Source organism: Tachysurus vachellii, chromosome 13 (genome assembly GCF_030014155.1).
Source record: "Tachysurus vachellii isolate PV-2020 chromosome 13, HZAU_Pvac_v1, whole genome shotgun sequence".
NCBI classification, from domain to species: Eukaryota; Metazoa; Chordata; class Actinopteri; order Siluriformes; family Bagridae; genus Tachysurus; species Tachysurus vachellii.
Genome location: NC_083472.1, coordinates 18,641,746 through 18,660,442, shown reverse-complemented (window position 1 = coordinate 18,660,442; position 18,697 = coordinate 18,641,746). Strand labels below are relative to the sequence as shown.

The following is an 18,697-nucleotide window of genomic DNA, read 5'->3' as shown; positions in this document are numbered from 1 at the left end:
ATTCCTACCCAGAATGCATTTCGATTTTTGTGGAAAATGGCGTCCTCCTGTTCGCATCTGGTGCGTCAAATTTCCAAGACTGGACGATTATTCAATAAAAACCTAAAGGATCCATGGCGTTGGAGGTAAGATACGGCACATCAGTAGTTTTTATTTATTGTCTTATTGCATATGTTTTATTCTGCTGCTCCATTGATGGCTTGCTGTGTGCACTGATGGCCAAAGTAATGATGGAGGTCATGTCTAAGATCCAATAATAAACTGGTAACTGGTCCAGAGAAAGACAAAATTACACATGATTGTCTTTTGTTTTGTTTAATGGAACAGGTATTTTGGACTCAGTCCTGCTTTTTGTCAAGAACCTGCAGTTGCAGTGTCAGGTTAGTGCTGAGACAGATAATAATTACATTTTATTACACATCCGTGTAGTGTTTTAGGCTTTTTAAGCCTTTTCTGCACACACGCCACAAACTGTCCAACTGCACACAACGCCACAAACTGTCTCTTGCCCAAATTTATGCACCTGTATAATTTTGTTTTGATGCATATTGCACATTTTATGTTAATCCAATAAACCACATTTCACTACTGAAATATTACTGTGTCCTTCAGTTATTTGATAGATCAGAATGAAATTGCTGATCCAAACACCCAAATATTTATAAATGAAAATCATGGAAATTGTCAGGGGTTCCTAAAATTTTGCATAATACCACTATTATAAAGATTTGTGAGAAATTGTTCCGTTGTGTGATGCTCTTGCTACCAGTCAACTTTGTACGATTCTTTTGCAAACGTAGACCAGTTCTGTACATCTGTTAATGATATTCTATTGATATTCTATTCTGCTAACAGTTTAAATAAGATTGCATGCTCAACATCTTCCTCTCTGCTATTTGTTGTCAGGCTCAGAAGGTGAAATTGTGATTCCAAGGAAGAAAACCTGGTAAGAGAAAGGCCATTAACCCACTGCTCAACTATATGGTTGGATAGTATTATGTCTCAGTTGTAATCTGTTGTGGGGGAAAAAAAGGTTTCTCTAAAATGTAATGGTTGAAGTTCCGTTAGATCTCGGCACATTCAAACTCTCAAATCTCAAAAGAAGGTAAGAAGGTGTCGATTAATTCAGTCTGAGAATAATTTCTATAGTAACAGCTTATTCACAAGGCTATAATAAACAAACGGATAATAATCCTGCTTTTTAATAAAGACAAACGTAATTGTTGATGTACTAAAGGTTCTATATGAACATTGTAGAACTTTTGTTTTCCAGTATAAGTGATATATTCAGTTGTTTTTCTGCCTTGGGAGACTATTCAAGACATTATCAGGACATTGTGTGTTCCTGTTGTTCCTGTTGACTATTGTTAGCTGCTTTAACAGCTATGTACAGCTTAATAATAACTTATCTTACAGACCTTCCACAACACTAAATCTAACTGTAAACTGAAAAATTTTGATTTATTATAATACATTAGTAAATGTGTTATAAAAGGAATAAAGCACTTCAGGACATGCATTTATTGGAAAACGAGCATCTTCAGGGTGGGCACAGTAACTCCACTTCACATGCGGCTACATCACAGCAATGCATCGCTGATTATTTTTCTACAACAGCACAATAAGTGTTTCTCATTTCAACAAGTCATGTTTCACGTGCGTATTTTCTTCTACAGGAGTAAAGACGCTGTGTTGCAGGCTCTGGCAGCCACCGTGAATAGGGTAGGTCACAACATTTCTGTATTTTCAGCTCTGCTATAAATGTAGAAATAGCTAGCTGCATACGTTTATGAGTGCAATAATGACATGTATGTTTATTTTTCAGGACCCTACGGCCTGTCATTACATGTTTCAGGATGATTCCTACCTCACACCAAGAACATCTGGAGAGTTTGTGAGTGTTTGGTCAGCATTCTAGAAAATCTACATAATACCATTCAGTATCAGTCTATAAGGAATAACATCATAACATCATGGCAGTTTTGTAAAAACACAGTTGTTTAAAGCCAGTTTAGAGTTGTCAGGTGTAACAGACTGTGTACATAATAATAATATTTTTGCCAACTTACAGGTAAATTCTTTCTGTTTTTGTTTTTCCCCAGAAACTGTATTCTTTGTCCCAGGAATCAGGCAGAAATGCAGCTAAGTATTTCATTAACACATACCCCAGGTACTTCCAGAAGGACTTTGCAGAACCGCATATTCCAGTGAGTAACGCGTGTGTGTGTGTGTGTGTGTGAGAGAGTGTGAGAGAGTGAGTGAGAGTGTGTGTGAGAGTGTGTGTGAGAGTGTGTGTGAGAGTGTGTGTGAGAGTGTGTGTGAGAGTGTGTGTGAGTGAGTGTGTGAGTGAGTGTGTGAGTGAGTGAGTGTGTGAGTGAGTGAGTGTGTGAGTGAGTGAGTGTGTGAGTGAGTGAGTGTGTGAGTGAGTGAGTGTGTGAGTGAGTGAGTGTGTGAGTGAGTGAGTGTGTGAGTGAGTGTGTGAGTGAGTGTGTGAGTGAGTGAGTGTGTGAGTGAGTGTGTGAGTGAGTGAGTGTGTGAGTGAGTGTGTGAGTGAGTGTGTGAGTGAGTGTGTGAGTGAGTGAGTGAGTGTGTGAGTGAGTGTGTGTGTGTGTGTGTGTGTGAGTGAGTGTGTGAGTGAGTGTGTGAGTGAGTGTGTGAGTGAGTGAGTGTGTGAGTGAGTGTGTGAGTGAGTGTGTGAGTGAGTGAGTGTGTGAGTGAGTGTGTGAGTGAGTGTGTGAGTGAGTGTGTGAGTGAGTGAGTGTGTGAGTGAGTGAGTGTGTGAGTGAGTGAGTGTGTGAGTGAGTGAGTGTGTGAGTGAGTGAGTGTGTGAGTGAGTGTGTGTGTGAGTGAGTGTGTGAGTGTGTGAGTGAGTGAGTGTGTGAGTGAGTGAGTGTGTGAGTGAGTGAGTGTGTGAGTGAGTGAGTGTGTGAGTGAGTGAGTGTGTGAGTGAGTGTGTGAGTGAGTGTGTGAGTGAGTGAGTGTGTGAGTGAGTGTGTGAGTGAGTGAGTGAGTGAGTGAGTGTGTGAGTGAGTGTGTGAGTGAGTGTGTGAGTGAGTGAGTGAGTGTGTGAGTGAGTGTGTGTGTGTGTGTGTGTGTGAGTGAGTGTGTGAGTGAGTGTGTGAGTGAGTGTGTGAGTGAGTGTGTGAGTGAGTGAGTGTGTGAGTGAGTGTGTGAGTGAGTGTGTGAGTGAGTGAGTGTGTGAGTGAGTGTGTGAGTGAGTGTGTGAGTGAGTGTGTGAGTGAGTGAGTGTGTGAGTGAGTGAGTGTGTGAGTGAGTGAGTGTGTGAGTGAGTGAGTGTGTGAGTGAGTGTGTGAGTGAGTGTGTGAGTGAGTGAGTGTGTGAGTGAGTGTGTGAGTGTGAGTGTCACAGCAAAGCTTGAGAAGTTCTTATAGACTCATTTCAGTGTCTCTGTACTGCTGCCCCTAATACATGCTTTATATAAAACATTCTTTATCTATAGTTTATCTACTGATCAAGGAAGTGATTTCAGTGTTTTCTGTTTGCACAATACTGAGATCACATTGTAAAGTATTGTATTACATTGAAACAGCTCTTGATTCAGTTATATAGAATACAGAGATTGCTGCTCTATTTAAATATTTGTGTTGTGTTTTTTGTTGTTGTTGTTGTTGTTCTTTGGTAGTGTTTAATGCCAGAGACTGTGGAGCTGCAAATAGAGGAGGTGTCTGAAGCTGCCCTTGTGGAGCGCATTAGGCTGAGAAAGGTCAAGGCAGCTGTGGACATGTATGATCAACTTGTGCAAGCAGGTGGGAGGATCTCTCAGAAAAGGATCTCCCGTAGTAAACAGTTTCAGATCATTTCGCTATAGTTTTAAAACTGTGTTCAAGTTTTGTACAAGACCATAGTATACATTTTAGGGTCTGAACAAAAAAATGTTTGCCAAAACAACCACCCAGCACATGGCTACTGAACTTTTCACAGGCACTCCCGTGTCACTGGATCTGACCAATGATCTACTGGATCTGATTTGTCTATACGGAGATCGGGATCCACTACGAGAAGACTCCCCAGAACAGAGAACTGACGAAGTGGTAATGAATAGCGTCAATAGCGTGTTCATTCAGTGTAGATAGAATACATACAATTTCATCCCTTTACATATGTTTGTCCTTTTGATTTCTAATAGGGAGAAGAGCAAGATGACTCAAAGCGGAGAAAGGGACGACCACGAAGAGCCTCTGAGCTACTTACAATTGTATGGAGGTGAGTTATAGGACGCTGGAGGTGAGGTAGTAAATATTATTTAGGACTGGACTTCACACCTGGGTAAATTGATATACAGTTGTGTCTTTATCATATTTATTGTTGTGAGATTAATGTTGCATACACAGGTGAAGACCAAAATAAAACTCATCCATTTTATCACCCACAGAGAGAATAATAATGCACAGAGGATCTTTAACACCATGCCGGAACGGAACAGTGAGTCGTATGGAGCGCTCATCAGGGGCATGGTGAAGGTGTGAGAATCTCAACATTAAAAAAAAAAAAAAAATTAAATAAAGTGACTATTTTTTTTTTTTTGTATAAATGTACATTTTGTTTCTAAACCCACAGTATGGAGCTTTCTCCAAGGCTTTTGACACATACACAGACCTGCTGAACAACCGACTGTCTGGTAGGATTTATTTATTTTGCTCTTTTTTTTTTTTTTTTTTTTTAGCATTTAGCAGACGCTCTTATCCAGTGCGACTTTCATTTTTAGCTCATTTTATACAACTAAGCAATTGAGGTTTAAGGGCCTGGGATTTAATCTTCCCATCAGTCGATCGGACAATCTTCCGATTAGTAGCCCAATACCTTGTCCACATACAATTTTTCGTTATTTGTTATGTTTACACAAGTAAAAATTCTGTTGGTTTTGATTAAAGCAAGTTGAGCTGAAACAGCTTTGGCTTTTCTATAAAAAGTAAAATCATTATCCATATTGCTCAATATAAACAACACATTCCTTTTCCCTATAGCTGATGTGCACACCTTCAATGCACTGATCATCGCTGCTGCAGAAGTAAAGGACAAATACAGTGATAAATGGGATCTGATCATTGTAGGTTGGATTGGTTTGTTTAATTTTAAAAGACATAACTTGTACCATTACTGGGGTTCTCACCAGTGTGTGTGTGTGTGTAGGACCTACTGAAGCAGATGGCTCAACAGAAGGTGAAGCCCAACTTGCTGACATTTAACACTGTGCTGAAGGTACTGCGTCGGTGCGGCTCTTTGGCTAAAGCGCAGGCCTTCCCCGTCCTCAACGAGATGAAGGCCCTTGGCATCGGTTTGTCTCACAGACATACACACCGAATAAAATTTGATTCAAGCAGACACAAAGGCTTCAACTGTGTAGTGTAGAGCATCATCTCAGAACGGCCAACACTGAAATTCCTGTTCTACTCTGAGATGCTTTTCTGCTCACCACAGTTCCCTATTAAACAAAATACAAAAGCTTTGTGATTACTATTTTATTGCGTTGTTCTATAAATGTAGTTTTTGTGTCTCACTTTCTTCCAACTAGGTCCCAGTTTGGCCACCTACGATCATATCCTTGGCATCTTTTATAAAGCTGGTAAATACATTTTTGATCTCATACATTCACATATGCGTCTGAATATTGACCTAAAATTTTGTTCCGGTTGTCCGCCTGCGATTCTTGCTTTGCAGCCACCTCGGCTCAAGGGCACACTGAGATCCTACAGGAAGTGTTAAATGAGATGTCAGGAAAAAGCTTTACTGCCCAGGACCCAAATGACGGTATAAGAAAATCTAGTGGATTTACAGCTTATATAAATCCTTAGACACTTTACATTTTTACACTTAATTTTTTTAACAATTCCCAAGTGTGTAGTAAAGTTATAATGCAGCTCTAGAGTAAACGCCACAGTTATGTATGTGTATATATACAGTATATATATATGTGGGAGAAACATAACAAAAACATTCTTTTGCAGTACAATTCTTCCCAAATGCGATGAGAATTGTAAGTAATCTTTTGATTCTTTTGTACATTTTTCATTCTGATTGTTGTTGCAGAAATCAAATAATGTCTTCATTCTCTCTCTCCTTCCTTTTCTCTATAGTGCCTGGACAATAAGGACATCGAACAGGCTTACAGAGTGCACAGCCTGCTTGAAGTAGGGGACAACTGGCAACTTTTGGGGGATTCTTATTACCAGAGCATCTACTAGTGAGTATGACTACAGAGGGTGGAGTAACCGAGGAGTCGTTTAAAGGTGGGGTACACGAAGCATTTGAAAAATGCTTCAGAAAACTGAGTCGGGCCGACTAACAAAACAAACGTGTAGCCAATTAGCAGAAAGGGGTGTGTCTTGTCAATATGCGGCGGAGAGAGTGTTCAGTGCGCATGTCTGACATTAGCCGAAAGCGATTGAAACATTGACATGGCGTATACCTGCCGTTACCTCTGCCTCGGGTTCTAGGTGTTGAACGTCTTATTCCGCGTGAAACAGAGCTAAACCTTTCACGGTACAACACACAGTACTACAAAAACACATTTGTTCCACCATAATAGTTGCCTTGGTTACGTATGTATTGTGGGGCGGAGCTAAAACAGGGGTGACACCCAATTCTGTTAGGGGCATGTTTGTTTTGGCGATTTCAAATGTCAACATGGGCTTTCAAACATCGTGCACCCCACCTTTAATATTTATTGCAATTTTATGATTTATTACCCCCGCTTTTATCCCGTAATCTCATTGTTGCAGTGGGCGGTTCTTTAACCTCCTGTGTATGATGGAGCACATTGATGTGGTGCTAAAGTGGTACAAAGAGTTTATTCCCTCAGTAAGTAGAAAAGCATACAGGGAAACAAATGACAAAGTGCTGATCTTTCACAACTGATTTTGCATTTTTCTTTTACTTGTGCTCTTGGTTGCAGCTTTATTACCCCAATTCTCAAGCAATGAAAGACTTGCTTCAGGCACTTGACACGGACAACAGATTAGACCTGATTCCTCAGATATGGAAAGGTTTGTGTACTCCTGATATCTACCATGTTGGGTTTTTTGTGTAGATAAAAACCTTATATACAGCTGGAGTGTGTATATGTTAAGGAGATCAGAGATTTCCACCACCTCATTTACTTTGTGTGTTATGTGTAAGATATCAAACGGATGGGACATGACAATAGGATGGATCTGCTGGAGCAGATCCTTTCCCTCATGGCTCGGGAGAAACAAAGTTCAGAGGTAAGACCTTCATAGGAAGTGAAGAATTTATAATAATTTAACTAATAATTTAAGCTTACCGTATATTCCAAACTATAAGCTTTTATAAAGCGTAACTTTTTTCCCACGCTTTGAACCTTGCGGCTTAAACAATGACGCGGCTAATATATGGATTTTTCCCGCTTTTAATTTGAAAAGAAAAAAAAAACACACATTCTGTGACGTGCTCAGTTTTTTGGCGGCATGAAGCTTTCATTAGACCAATGAAATTGCCAAACGGGTTAAAGGCAGGGTCTCTGATGTTTGAGAAATGCTTCAGAAAACAGAGTCGGGATGATAAACTAAAAATCAAAACAAAAATAAAAAAAACGTGTAGCCAATGAGCAGAAAGGGGTGTGTCTTGTCAATATGCGGTGGAGAGGGTGTTCAGTGCGCATGTGTGACATTAGCAGAAAGCGTTTTTAACATTGACATGGAGGATAAAAACAAAGAAAGAAAGCGAAGAAAGGCTTACGATAAGGCAAGAAGTAGGACGTGTTAATATAGGATCAGCTTTCCAGCGCTGGAGAGAACTGAAGGAGCAGGAAGTTGGCCACATTCACAGATTGGAGTTTCCCGAGTCAATAACTCCTGAGCTAAACGCTGTTGCTACACAAATAACACCTCTTTTCTATCGTAGTAATGTAGAGAGGCAGCTACAACCGCGTTTTGCTAGTAACAGCGTTTAGCTCAGGAGTTATTGACTCGGGAAACTCGAATCTGTGAATGTGTCCAACTTCCTGCTCCTTCTGTTTCAATGTACCTGCGGCTTATAGACAGGTGCGGCTTATTTATGTTCAAAATAATAATTTTTTAAAAATTCAGTGGGTGAGGCTTATATTCAGGTGTGCTCAATAGTCTGGAAATTACGGTACTTCCTTTCCTGAAGAGAACATCCAGTCATCCCTGTCCTGGACAGATTATAGCAGCATTATCTGCATTTTACACTGACTCAAGTCTTTTTAAATCCAGGGCCGAACTTCTACCATTATAAGACGAAAACTAAACTGGGTCTTTTCCGTTGCATGTTCTAAAAATAGAACCCATTCTGGATCTAATACATTGTACGTCTGAATTTTTTGGTTTCGTGGTCGTTCAAAGCCAAACTCTTTTTAATTTTCTCTTCAATTTAGTCTCCAGCATGTTCCCTTCCATCAGCCAGCTCATCCTTATCATACAGGAATTTGGGGGTGAAGTATTGCCTAGTGTCACTATGATTGACAGGGTAGTGATAGCGTGGTCCATCTGTCAGAACTTTCAGGCTTTGGGTCCATTTTTCAACCTAAGTAAAACAGTTTGAAAACCTACTGTGTTAATTAAGTCAAATAGGAAAAGCAGGATACAAACAGCACTTGTCTAGAATTAAAAACATCTGTAAATAACCTTTTTTATATATTTTGCAGGTTCAGAATTCATTTGCAGATTGTGCTCTGGACATTAAAAGACTATACATGCAAACTGACCATGTCAGAGTGCCACTCAACTGGTCAACAAACTCCCTTAGTAGCATCACCTCCATCCTGCTGGCAGCAGAAAGGATACAGGAGGCTGGGTGAGAATTGCTTTGAGAAAAGGATCCCTTTACAGTGTCTTGCATAAATAATCAACCCTATTAAACTTTCCTCTTGTGTTGGCATGTCCTGGATTCGGTTGTCCTGTTAACAGCTTCTCCCGTCTCACGTATAGCTTTCTACAGCTTAGTTGCTTTAGAACTGTTTTGCTTCATCGCTTTATGATGTTTTAGGTGTTTTCTAGGAACAGGTTTATATTGAATTCATGTGACAGTAATTGGATGTAGCATGAATTGATTTGACTAATTGTGTGACACTTGCACCAGAATTAATTGGGAGTTGCACTTGTGCAGTCTTAATAGCTGATTAATCACTACTATTGTTATGTGTAAATAATTTTGTTATTTATATTTTCCTTCCCGCTTCAATATTAGGGGTTAGTTTGTGTAGATGTGTGACAACTGGGAATTAAATCCATTTCATATCCAAGTCATAGGTTCAAGGGGATAAATATTTATGCAAGTCACAATAAACACTGAATCGTAAATGAAGTACTGAATAATGAAGTATGAATAATGTACCTATTTGTTTTGGGTTTTCCTTCCCCAGGGAAATGTTGAACATCTTCAAAACCACCAACAGAATTCCATCGTAAGTATGGCTCCATCCATCCAATGGATGGCTCCTGTCTCAAACATTTTTTTCTCCTTAAATCTATAGGCCTAAACCTACACCACTGTAATTGCCTGTCTGTTCACAGTGAGGACCTGATGAATGAGTTTTTTGCCTGTATAAAGACACACAATGATGCGCAGAAGGCTATCGAGCTGGTCCAGATCTCTGCGAGTTTTTGCCTGCCTATCACCCCCCATCTTATTGAGAAGGTGCAGCAGGAGTTTGAGCTAACCGATGAGCAAAAGTAAGTCTTTTTATTAATAAATTAATTTATTTATTTAAAAGATGCCTGAATAGGAATCATTTTAATCTGCTTCTGTTTCTATCAGAGTGATGTTATCAGATCTGGAGTCTTCCACACTTGACTGACTGAAAGGCATTGTGCATGCTGCGAATAATTTATCATGTCTTTACAATAAAATGTACCTGTAATAAAAATGTGACTTGATTGTTTTTTATTTATACGAAACAAAAGTGCTGAACTGCATTATACATTCTATGACCAGCCCATCAATTAAATTGCCTATGCATTACTCAATGTTAAGCCTTAATTTTTAGTTCAAAATGAGTGAACTAGCAAATTCACCATAGAAACCAAGTGACTTAGCAAACATGACATGAAAGGACGCAATAAAACAGACATCAACATCCTTGATTTATTAACATCCAGTATAGAGGGGCGGATTCATATCCATAGCATGACACAAATGGATTTGAACATTTCCAAAAGCCTGACTAATCATCAATTAGGATACTGAACCTTAAGCTTTCAATTGCCGACTTGTGAACAAACAAGGTTCAGACCGTGGTCCTCACCCGATGGCCTACCTGTCTGCTACACACTCAAAACTTAAAGTGTAGGTTGCTGTGTAGTTATGTAACTAGAAAGATTATGAATACAGATGTTGAGTGACAGACTATTATTTCAGGACAAAGCCTTATTGCAAAAGTGCTTTTAACAATAAAAAACCAAAACAAATATCACCAACCCAACCTGGGCTGGTGTATAAATTAATCTGAGGAGGGTAGATTGCTGTTAGCAGTAGATGGACGCCAGTCCTCATTAACTTTAACTCTTATCTGTTGTGTATAATTTAAGGAACCTGTGTGGTGCCCAAGCCTACGGCATTGGCATACGCCGACAGCAAATTGACCACCTGTTTGGTCTCTAGGGTGAGCCGGGCTTCTCTGAGCCAGTCCTGAGCCACACGTCTTGCCTCACCATGCAGCTGGTTGACAAACTTAGCAGCTAGCTCAAGGTCACCACGCTCCACACTGTAGGTGGCATAGGCGAGCAGCTTGAAAGGGTCAAGGCTTTCTGGTACCAGCTTGCTGGGTGGCATTTCTTGTTCCTTCTCAAAAAGCAGGATGGATTGCAAGTAGGACAGGAAGTACTGGTAAAGACTGTTACGTGTCTCGTCTATTAGCGCCACGCGTCGGACTAGCCGACGGATTTCATAAAAGCGAGCACGCAGTGAGGCCTCACTGTAAATGCCACGCTTTATTGACTCCTCGGGCAGGGCTGAAGCCAAGACTTGGGCAAACTCATCTTGTGCACAACTCTCTTTGATGGTGAGCACAGCACCCTCTAAAGGTTCAGAGGGTGAATCTGCCTCCGCAGTTTTCATTGCATAATTTAGAGCCTCCACAGATAACCACAGCTGGTGAGCTTTACATGCTTTCTCCTCAGCAATTACATGACCTGTAGGGGAACAGCAGATGGAACTGTCTGAGTCGTTTATGTAATTGAAGACAGTTACATATTATGCAGAGCAGCTACATTTCATCCCACTGTAGTCATTATTGGCATCCTAGAAGGTCAAGCTCTCTACAGCTGACTTTAAATGCTTTCATTTAAAAACCAGCACAAACAAAAAATGCAATGCAAGACTCACTGTCAATGGCCTCCTCTATGCCCTTGAGCCTGGCATAGGCAGAGTTCATATCCAGAGTGAAGGAGTCTAGTTGCTCCTGGGCCAAACGGCGGTAGTGCATCTCCTGCTCAATCATCTTATTGCTCAGAGACTATACAAGAAAGCAGGTTTAGACCATTAACAGTAGTCTAAAAAGACTTTTTCCACCTGTATTTCTCCTTTTGATGAAATATGAGTCGTCATTGTTGTTTTTAAAACAAATTAACTACTTATATTTTTGCTAAGTACGATACAGATTTATTCTCATCTGTTATATTTTTGATAAATTGTCAACTTACAAGGCAGCAAGATACCATTTAGCATCTACCAGTACGCCTTTAATAATAGTTGATCCTGTCCTTGAATATATCATTTTTCATATAAATAAGAGTGTAGGGTTACATGATCACATAACTTTTAAATGTTAGAACATATATAAATATGAAATATGAATAAAATATGCCACCACAACATGGGGTCACACCAAGAATAGCTCAATATAATTAGCGATCAATACGACCGTAACATTAAACTATGAATAGTGTTATTAGGGATGTTCAAAATTTAGTAATTGAAAGAGCAATATTGATTCAAATACAATTACTTGTTGAGGCCAACGGTGGCAACAAGTGTCCCTGAACATTTAAAGATTCTTATAAGGTATTTTTCATGACATGACCATGAAATCATTAAAGCTCAAGCTGATTAAATAATCACGCCTTCGCAGTTATCAGAGATGTTCGACTTTACCGACTGTTTGTGTGGAAGTCTCTCACCTCCTGAGCCTCCTCACGCAGCTCCTGTTCCTGCACTTTCAGAACATCGCGCAGGTGGTCAGTGTGTGCGGCTGCCTGCCTTCGCAGCTGCGTTCTCATTTCTGCCTCCATTACCTCCCGCACTTCCTGCACCTGTGACACACACAAACGGTTAAATCACCACGTTAGAATGAAGTCGAAATTACGTCTAAGCTGCATTATTACAATAGCAACTGTAAGCCGTTTCTAACATTTAAATATGGTTATATATTTTGTATTTACACAGAAATTTTCGACAGCATCCATTGGTCTTAAATCACTTACTTTCTTCTCCTGCTCGAGTCTCATCTCCTCATGGTGGTGTTCCAGTGCAGTGACCACAGCCTGTTCCACAGATCTCTGGTGCTCATGTTTCTGTTGGTCCAGTGCGGTTTGGATACGGATCTGCTCACGCACTCGCTGCTCAGCCAGTTCACGGTTTAGCTGGTCGATGCGGCGGTGCGCGTGGGCAATCAGTGAATTCAGATCATCAGCACTCAGCTTTCCTGCTTTGAGTGTGAAGAACATTTACATGGTGAAAACATAGAATTTCTCCTAATATTTACATGAAGGAAACTTTTACGTACAACAAATATGTGCATGCAATGTGTGAACCACAGGCTTTAAAACTTGTGAACTGTATAAGATTAAGTCTATGGCTGCTTACTGAGTCCCTTCCAGTTTGCCTGGACTTCAGGTGTAATGTTGCTGAGCTCTCTCTGGAACTGAGCCTTGGCCTCCTTCACCAGCTCACTGTACTGAGACACAATCTTTGCCTCAGTCTGAGCTGTCTGCACCTGCACAGGATTGGAGGATGGAGATTTATGAGTATGTGGAACTTACACGATCACTAAAGTACTAAAAGACCAGAAAACTAGGATCGGGCATCATTTTGTCAGAATGCTAGTATTATATTTAAAAGATTAAAATTAGAGGCTGAATAAAATTACACTGAATAGTATGTTACATTAGTATAAGCCCGAATAGAATCTCACTTCAAATTATGTAATTATTCCAAACGAGGACAGAACACCAAGTGTGTGTGTGTGTATGTATGTGTGTGTGTGAGAATCTCTGGATTTAAGTCCATCATTTAAGTACACTAGTGAGTTAGATAACGACACACACTTTGGTTACGGCTTTGTCCAGATCCACGATCATACTGTGTAGATTTTCTTCTGCAGCCAGAATTTGTGGTCTGGCAGCATCAATCTTTGCTTCCTTAGCACTGTTGATCGTTCCTCTGAGCCTCTCAAGCTGTTCCCTTATTAAAAGCACACAACATGGACATAAATGCACAGCAATCATTAAATAAATATGAATAGTGATGTACTCTTTCTTATTGAGGAACAGAAACAGCTGTATATTCATTAATTTACACGATGAACAGGTTTATTGCCAATTTAAAGTGCATGGATTTATCTTTCAATGCTAGCAATTGATGCGATTCAAGATTCTGCAGTTGTATGACTTTAAAATAAACAGTAACCTGACTAACCATTAAGCTAGATGGGCTTAAATATCCCATATTCAATTTTAATTCGCTATTAGCAATTGTAATAAACTATCCCTAATAGTCCTCTAGCATTTGGCAGTACTTGGCTTGGAGAAGTGCCTCTCCAGCCTGGTCCACGGCATGGGTGCGATGACTGAGTGCATCCTCCAGCTCTTTCCACTGAGCTGACTTCTTATCTGGAGAATCCTAACAATGCAAATTTAGACAGTTACAGAGAGTTTAAAACAAAGTTTAAAAAAAATTGTCTATGCAATTTTCAGTAAATCCAGTTACACTTATTTGGCCCTTCTGCAGTCTTACCAGCATTATGGTATGTTAAAATGGCATAAAAACCCATGCCTAACTGAGGCACTAAACTTTTTATACAAACTAAATTATATGATTACATGTTTAAAAGAATTCAAAAGAAAGAAAACCAGTAGGAGAGACAGAATGTGTGCTCACCTCGGAGTCCATTGCCTCTCGGAGTCTGTGTGTGTGGCTGTTGATGGAGAGGAGCGCTGCTTCCTGGGCTCCAATGGCAGATAGGGTAAGCTTGGCCGAGGCTCCCAAGGCTTCCTCCAGTCCAAGTGATAATGCTGTATGGAGGCATCGTTACAATTAATCAGCATCATCCTACTTGAATAGACTAGAAGATTAGAGGTGATTCAGCAAAGAGTGGTGGCTATCTTAATGACTATTGGAAGAATATTGAGTATGAGTAAAAGATAAATAAAACAAGATGCATAGAAATAGAATATACATAACAAAGAACTAATCAAGTTTTTTTCCTCATAAATCAGTATCCAGTTTAGTGGCAAATTTTGTAATATCACTAAAGATGTTTATAGCAGCAGTTTAAAAGGTGTGATATTTGGATCATTCCTAAGTAAATACGCTTTCCATCATGTTTCAGATAAGTGCTCTGTGTAACTGCTCCAAGCTACTTCAGACTGACTTAATGCCTTTGTCATGTGGTTCTTGTTAAAGCACACAGCACAATCTAGTGAGGTTTAAACGACACCTTGTATATACAACTTGGTCATGGCTGATTCTAAAAGGATGGATGCTATATAAATGAGATATAAATCTAAGTCGCACTAGACAAAGGCGTCTGCCAACAGCTAGAAGTGTAAATGTTAAATGTTTAATACGAAGAACCTACATGCTATAATGACCTCTTAAATTGTATTGTGTAACTAATTGTTTTTGGGTTCTTAAAATGGGTATTACAGGCCAAAAGACTTCATTTATTTGACACAATAAATTCCATTTTATTTATGCTTTTAAGTATTAGTATGCTTGTGCAAGTGTATATATCAGAGAAGTGGACATACCAGACAGAGTATCCTGTTCAGCCTGGTCTTGCTGAGCCAAGCGTGCAGACACTTCCTCCATGGGTCGCTCTTTCAGTACTGGTTCATGGTGAGTACACTCATGACATTCTTCAGCTAAAAATACATGTAGATCACACACACATACAGGTATGAACACACACACTATCTTACATCCACCTTTTCAATAAGACATACAACACCCAATAAGCTAAAATGCTGCAAAACAGGCCCAAAATAATTTTAGGCCTTAAGAAAATTAGTAATACAGAATCTGTGAAATAGGAGTTTGATTTTTTTAAGTATCGATGCAAAGGAAAATGGGTTAGTAGTGAAGAGTTAAGAGACATCAACGCAAACGATGTGGAGCTGGCAGGCATTGATGGCACGCGCTAACCTGCCCCAGGCTTGGTCGGAGAGGGAGTTGATGTAGGGGGCACAGCGGCTGTCTCGAGACTGGTGCCTGGTGCGGGAACAGACTGCACTTCGCTGATGGCTGAAATTATATGGGCTGCCTCAGCTGAGGCCTCTGCAACAACAGCAGCAGAACTCGCATCAGTGCCATGTGAATGATGATGGAAACTGCTGAGTCATGAGCTGATAACTGTACGTGTACTTGGGGGTATGTGGGAGGATAAATTAAATCAGACCTGTCCACATTCTGACAATTTAATTCCCACTCTTAAGAGTATGCCCTAGTCACAATAATAACTCCTTTAAGGAGTAAATCATTTTCACATCACAAAAGTGCTTCAGGATTTAAACAGTCATTAACCTTAGTTTATGTCTGGTACTCAAGCATGTAGTATTACATATAAACACAAATATTGATAAAGTTTAAGACATTTAAAGGAAAGGTGTTGTACCACTGTTAACACATGTAATGAAGTGCATGGAAATTAGACCGCATAGCCCTGAGGTGGACCACAATTCACTTTTGTATACACACTTTTGTGTTCTCAGTTCAAAGGAGACTCCAGTAAAAAGTTAAAGGCTAAATAACACTCAAATGAACAGATAACAGAATTTAAATGAAACCTAAACTGACTTGCAAGTAAATAGTAATTAATAAATTCTTAAAAACAAAAAGGTTAAATGAGCAACAAAGCAAGAGAGCAAATTAAATGTGTTTGAGTAAGGTGCTCAAACACGGAGTATTCAAGAGTCAAGAAGAGTCTAGAAGCTTTTATTGTCATTTCAACCATATAATAGCGAAATGAGACAACGTTTCTCCAGGATCAAGGTGCTACATAAAACAAAGACAGGGTTAAGGACTTTCATTCTGAAAACACTCACCCTGCAGGGTCTGTAATGACTTTGTCTCCTCTACAGTCTGAGCAGTGATGGGTTCCACAGGCGCTGAATCGGGCTGCTTTTCCTTAGCTTTGCCTTTTACTTTCGGCTGTTTTGAGTCTTTTGTAGCTTCAGACACTGATGATATCTGCAGTGGTTCAAACTTTGCCTAACATACATGTAAAGTTCTTCTGTTATTATACCTTATGTATAAAATGTTAAGATATGGACAATTGTCTAGGTGACAGCCCAAGTAGTCAGGTTCTATAAGTTTTGATCTTACCGGTTTCTTTGGGAAAGAGACCGGTGGTGGAGGGGGACCAAGCATCAGCTCAAACAGCATCTCGGAATAGGGTACACTCTTTTCAATATTTGTTCTGAATTTTGGGTCCCATTTAGCGTACAGGATCGTACCACCCAGGCCTCCACCCACAGTCAGGAGACTGGCAGCAACAATCTTACCTGCAGAAGAAGACCTGCAACACACAAATATTAAAAGTTTTTTTAACAGAATAATGTGACTGCTTGTAAAACATATGTGCATTTATGGCACATTCTGCATACTAAATATTGTTGAACAGAGAAATTCAACTCATCACCTGGTAAATGTTTATTATATGTAAATAAGAAGCATAACTATACACATGTTAACTTGAACATATGTATGTTTTTAGGAAAATAAATCTTTACCCAGAATGTCCAGCTGATGCGTAATGACGGCAATGTTGCCGGGGGACCGCCACATTTTCACACAGGCATTTCTGAGGACCAAAATAAGAGAAATCATTTAGGAGTTAACAAGGACAAGCTTCATATGCGTGTTTACCAAACTTTCCAATATATGAATTAATGATTTATTATATTTGCACACTTTTGCTCAATTCATTTCAAGATGGTTTACAATTCATGTATCTCAAACAAGGGAAAACACATGCAAGGTCACGTCCTCAAACTATTGATAAATACATAAAGAATTAAAGGCCGCAGGACACGTAAAGACCGCAGGACACGTAAAGACCGCAGGACACGTAAAGACTGCATTTGAGACTTAAAGACTGCATTTGAGACTTAAAGACTGCATTTGAGACTTAAAGACTGCATTTGAGACTTAAAGACTGAATGAGACTTAAAGACTGAATGAGACTTAAAGACTGAATGAGACTTAAAGACTGAATGAGACTTAAAGACTGCATAAACCTTTCCAATTCATTTCGACTGATTTAGATGCCAGTGTAAGAAAAAAAAACTTTTTAAGAGACTAATTTCTTCCACAGTAGCCGACTGGCATGAAAGCATGGCAAAAATCATGAATCATACACTGACCGCTCACATACACGTAAACATATATATACACGTCATACACACATGTAAAATACGAGTTTTCACACAGTGTCCTTTTATTCGTCGACCTGCACGTCACTCAACTCCAGAAGCCCCGCCCCCTTACTTCATCATAGCAGAAAAATTACCGTCTCGCACACAGCTACGTTTTCAGTTGTGATAAAATAATATAATCCAGCAATTCAACGATAACGTATGTGTGGTGTTAAATCCGACATAACACAATAAAACATATAGGAGTAAACATACAGTCAAGGACATTAGAGACACAGGCCTGTTTCTGTGGGTCACTGAATGACCGTTCTGGTCAAAACTAGCTAACTAGCTATGTAGCTATGTGTGTAGGGAAAACTTACCCGTGCAGCTGTGTTTGCACCTTTCCAACAGACACGCAGCATCGTTCCTGCTTCGCGATTTGTTTCCAAGAAATAAATTTACGATTCAGTTCAGCAAAACATTATAAAAGCCTTCACACCTAGTTAGCAATTTCACCGCACACACTACTGTAGATCACGCCTGTTCCGCCGAGTGACGGACATCCTGCGCATGCGCACTAACGTTTGTGAAAGTTGTCATTGAGTCACGTGACTGGGGAAATATGAAAGTGTGTATAATTGTTTTTACATAATTATGTTTTATAACATTTATGTACACGTTACACACATGCACACAGGAAAAATCATGCACTCTACTCCTATTAGCCATAAACAAGTATTTAAAGCTATATCATAGATGCTGATTACCAAAACAAGGCAGGTGAAGACCAGGTCATTTATTCAATAACTGTCCTGTCTGGATAAATCTGTGATAGCCCATGATATCTTCAGATTGGAACCTGATGTGGTCGTCTGCTGTTGTAGCCAATACACCTCAAGAGGTGTTTTGTGCATGTTGAGATGCTTTCAAGTTTCTGTCAACTCAAACTAATCTGTTTATTATCTTCTGATATATGTTGATTCTCTTCTCTTAGCCTCACACACACTCTTCACCATGCTGCCATCTGGAAAAAGATACAGAAGTATCCGGGCCCTCGTGACCAGACTTTGTAACAGTTTCTTTCCACAAGTCATCAGACTCCTTAATAACTGAACTGAACTGTA

General features: G+C 39.7%; 2 protein-coding genes across 5 annotated transcripts; one reads left to right on the top strand and one right to left on the bottom strand.

The window, feature by feature from the left end:
* Positions 1–27: 27 nt before the first annotated feature.
* Positions 28–9,865, top strand: ptcd3 (pentatricopeptide repeat domain 3). The gene is made up of 24 exons (XM_060884485.1): positions 28–125; positions 328–380; positions 907–946; positions 1,677–1,722; positions 1,826–1,894; positions 2,103–2,207; positions 3,644–3,767; positions 3,943–4,052; positions 4,148–4,224; positions 4,394–4,481; positions 4,579–4,639; positions 4,986–5,068; positions 5,152–5,296; positions 5,534–5,584; positions 5,680–5,769; positions 5,967–5,995; positions 6,096–6,202; positions 6,741–6,819; positions 6,914–7,004; positions 7,138–7,223; positions 8,645–8,793; positions 9,362–9,403; positions 9,513–9,671; positions 9,757–9,865. Exons 1-24 carry the CDS (start codon positions 37–39, stop codon positions 9,794–9,796), a joined length of 2,013 nt encoding a protein of 670 aa, XP_060740468.1. The 5' UTR covers positions 28–36; the 3' UTR covers positions 9,797–9,865.
* Positions 9,866–10,065: 200 nt separating this feature from the next.
* On the bottom strand, positions 10,066–18,125 carry immt (inner membrane protein, mitochondrial (mitofilin)). 4 transcript variants are annotated; one of them, XM_060884481.1, is made up of 14 exons: positions 17,954–18,125; positions 16,946–17,017; positions 16,540–16,728; positions 16,260–16,425; positions 15,361–15,492; positions 14,967–15,080; positions 14,095–14,228; positions 13,733–13,836; positions 13,263–13,398; positions 12,802–12,931; positions 12,420–12,643; positions 12,117–12,248; positions 11,323–11,452; positions 10,066–11,129 (listed from the first exon to the last, which is right to left on the bottom strand). In XM_060884481.1, exons 1-14 carry the CDS (start codon positions 17,993–17,995, stop codon positions 10,522–10,524), a joined length of 2,313 nt encoding a protein of 770 aa, XP_060740464.1. In that variant the 5' UTR covers positions 17,996–18,125; the 3' UTR covers positions 10,066–10,521. The 4 variants fall into 4 exon arrangements, with proteins under 4 accessions (XP_060740464.1, XP_060740463.1, XP_060740465.1 ...); XM_060884480.1 differs by having other exon boundaries at positions 16,540–16,732; positions 16,947–17,017; XM_060884482.1 differs by having other exon boundaries at positions 12,420–12,640; positions 16,540–16,732; positions 16,947–17,017.
* Positions 18,126–18,697: the final 572 nt, after the last annotated feature.

Coding starts and splice junctions, on each gene's coding strand:
- ptcd3 (XM_060884485.1), top strand. CDS start 37: ATGGCGTCCTCCTGTTCGCATCTGGTGCGTCAAATTTCCAAGACTGGA. Junction 3,768..3,942: donor TGATCAACTTGTGCAAGCAG/GTGGGAGGATCT, acceptor AACTTTTCACAG/GCACTCCCGTGTCACTGGAT. Junction 4,225..4,393: donor CTACTTACAATTGTATGGAG/GTGAGTTATAGG, acceptor TATCACCCACAG/AGAGAATAATAATGCACAGA.
- immt (XM_060884480.1), bottom strand. CDS start 17,995: ATGCTGCGTGTCTGTTGGAAAGGTGCAAACACAGCTGCACGG. Junction 16,733..16,946: donor GCATCAGCTGGACATTCTGG/GTAAAGATTTAT, acceptor TGTGTGTTGCAG/GTCTTCTTCTGCAGGTAAGA. Junction 11,130..11,322: donor CATAGAGGAGGCCATTGACA/GTGAGTCTTGCA, acceptor GTTCCCCTACAG/GTCATGTAATTGCTGAGGAG.